Here is a 2436-nt window from a genome sequence, read left to right as displayed (position 1 = left end):
ATATATTAGTATGTAGAATAGTTAAATCATGAGTTATTAAGCATGAGTAAAAAATGAGTATGTTGGTTTTAGAAATAATTAGCCTTTATGGGTAAAACGTTAATAAATGTGTTAATTCAAAGCTTATTAAATCTGAATCATCCTTAATTAATGATGTTTTCAGCGTTAAGTAACCCTTTATTAATGATTAATTAAGGCTAAATAAGTTGTAGTTATTATAAAGTGTTACCATTACGGGTAATAAAGCTAAAACAGTCAATTTTGCGTAATACCTCCTTTAAACAAACAATGTTGCCTTTACATGCAGAATACATTTGTGGTGTTGAAGGTAAATTCTGACAGCATTTTGGTGAAGATCTTTACACTACATGATATAATACTATGGAGACCTACTTGTATTTTTTTTCTCAGAAAATTGATCAAGCCTCCTTGGTGCGACGACTGGGGATCCCTGAATGTTTCCTGTTGGTGACCCAACGCATCACCAAGTATCCATTTCTGGTAGAACGAATCATCAAGAACACAGAGGGTAAAATCTCCTCCTCGTCATTTGCAGACATTTACATTTGGTGTGTTCATGGCATTGATTTGAAGCAAACGATCGGTTGCTCATTTATTTCCTGCTCCTCACAGCTAACATGGACGAGTACAGGTCTCTGGTGAAAGGTTTGGAGCTGATCAGAGAGACCATCTCCCAGGTAAACATTCAGGTCAGAGAATACGAGAAGGTTTATCGTCTGAGAGAGATCAGCCATCGTCTGGAACCAAAGACTCAGGCCCATATGAAAGACGGCCGGGTCTTTCGCAGAGAGGATCTGATCCAAGGTAACAGATCGCTGCTGTATGAAGGCACCCTCACCTGGAAGTCCTCCGGAAAACTGAAAGGTTTGTGTTGAGAGTCCATGAAAACAAAACATAAAAGAAAACGTAGCTCTGTCATTATTTGCCAAAAATACAGTTTAATAAAGACGCAAAGAAACCGTTTCTGGAGCAGATCCTCATGCAAAATATTAAACCAGCTGTTTGTGTCGTTTACATGCTGAGCTGTTTAAATCTCCTCTGCAGAAGTCGTTGCTGTGCTGCTGTCAGACGTGCTCGTCCTCCTACAGGAAAAAGATCAGAAACTTGTTTTTGCTTCCATGGTGAGCCCTGCGAAAACAAAACTTTTTTTTTCTGTTGCCTATTCTGCCTGAGAAAGCATTGTAGTAAAACAAAGGCAACAAAGATGGTCTTAAATCTAAATCACAGATATTTCTCTAAGATAACAAAAAAAAACTTCATACGTTTTCTAACTCTCTGCTCTAATATTATAGGATGTATGTCTATAGTCTACAATGTAGTGATTATATTCTGCTATCATTGGCATCATTACACATTTGTATTGTAACATTTATCTTGTTTACAGGACTACAAGTCACCAGTGATTTCCCTTCAAAGAGTGATTGTCAGAGAAGTGGCCCACGAGGACACAGGCCTGTACCTCATCTGTGCGTGCACTCGTGGTCAGGCAGAAATGTACGAGATCTACACCGGCTCCAGAGAGGAGCGCCAAGCATTGATGACCCTCATACGAGAAGCCGTGGAAAAGTGAGCTGAGGACTTTTATGGAGAAATTTAATGTTATTTTCTGATTGTCTAGAACCAGTTGGTGCTGTATAGAGGAGGAGAGTTGTACTGTTGATGTGAGCGTTCACTTACAGAAAGCTTATTTTAAATAGGAAATAAATTATATTTAACAACATACATTAAGGAGTAATTACACTCTGAATCAACTTTTTTTCAGATGAACTGTCTTAATTGGGCCTTAAAGGGGCAATATCATGTAAAATCAACTGTTTGAGTTTTATATCATGTTATAATGTTATACGCTCATAAAAAACATGCCCAAAGCCTTGCTGTAGCAGTTAAATCCTGTATGTAGCGCTACTGGTTGCAGACTAAGCACAGTAGAAAACTGTTTGCCCCTCCTTGTCGCAACACCTGAACAGAATCACACTTAACTTTAAATAGCCCCATCCCTCACCTGTCAATTAGTATACAAACAGAAATACAACCCACTAGTGGTGATAAGCAATAAAAACAAGATATTTGGCTCCTACACTTACTTCGACTTATTCAAATTCACTCATGCATGTTTGAGAAATCCTGCAGCGTTTTTAGGCAGCCATGCTAAGGAGCAAAACGACAGGTGGGGACCAGAAACGTTCCTGGGACGTGTCTTTAAGCCGAACTTCCTCATGGCAGAGCCCCCCCACACACACATACACACACACCCTGCCCATGACTCCTGCAGGCTCCCGACAGTAACAAAGCAAACAACGGGTGAAACTGAAAGTGAAACTGAAACTGTCTGTTGAGCTCCTAACACTAGGCCCTACTTCTCACTCAGTGAAGCTCTTTTCAGATTCAAAATACCTTTGAGGAAATGTATTTTCA

General features: G+C 39.4%; 1 protein-coding gene across 1 annotated transcript in view; it reads left to right on the top strand.

Annotated features, from left to right (window-relative positions):
* arhgef18a (rho/rac guanine nucleotide exchange factor (GEF) 18a) overlaps positions 1–2436 on the top strand; it is a gene marked incomplete at its 5' end in the record, with an annotated part of 17153 nt that overhangs the window by 5940 nt on the left and 8777 nt on the right. The window contains 4 exon segments of the mRNA XM_014007416.1: positions 412–529; positions 634–885; positions 1066–1142; positions 1406–1587. Of these exon segments, the coding sequence (XP_013862870.1) occupies positions 412–529; positions 634–885; positions 1066–1142; positions 1406–1587 (629 nt within the window).

This window comes from Austrofundulus limnaeus, unplaced genomic scaffold (assembly GCF_001266775.1).
Source record: "Austrofundulus limnaeus strain Quisiro unplaced genomic scaffold, Austrofundulus_limnaeus-1.0 Scaffold42, whole genome shotgun sequence".
NCBI lineage: Eukaryota > Metazoa > Chordata > Actinopteri > Cyprinodontiformes > Rivulidae > Austrofundulus > Austrofundulus limnaeus.
The sequence above is the reverse complement of the archived record's forward strand: the minus strand, read 5'-3'. Positions and strand labels throughout refer to the sequence as shown.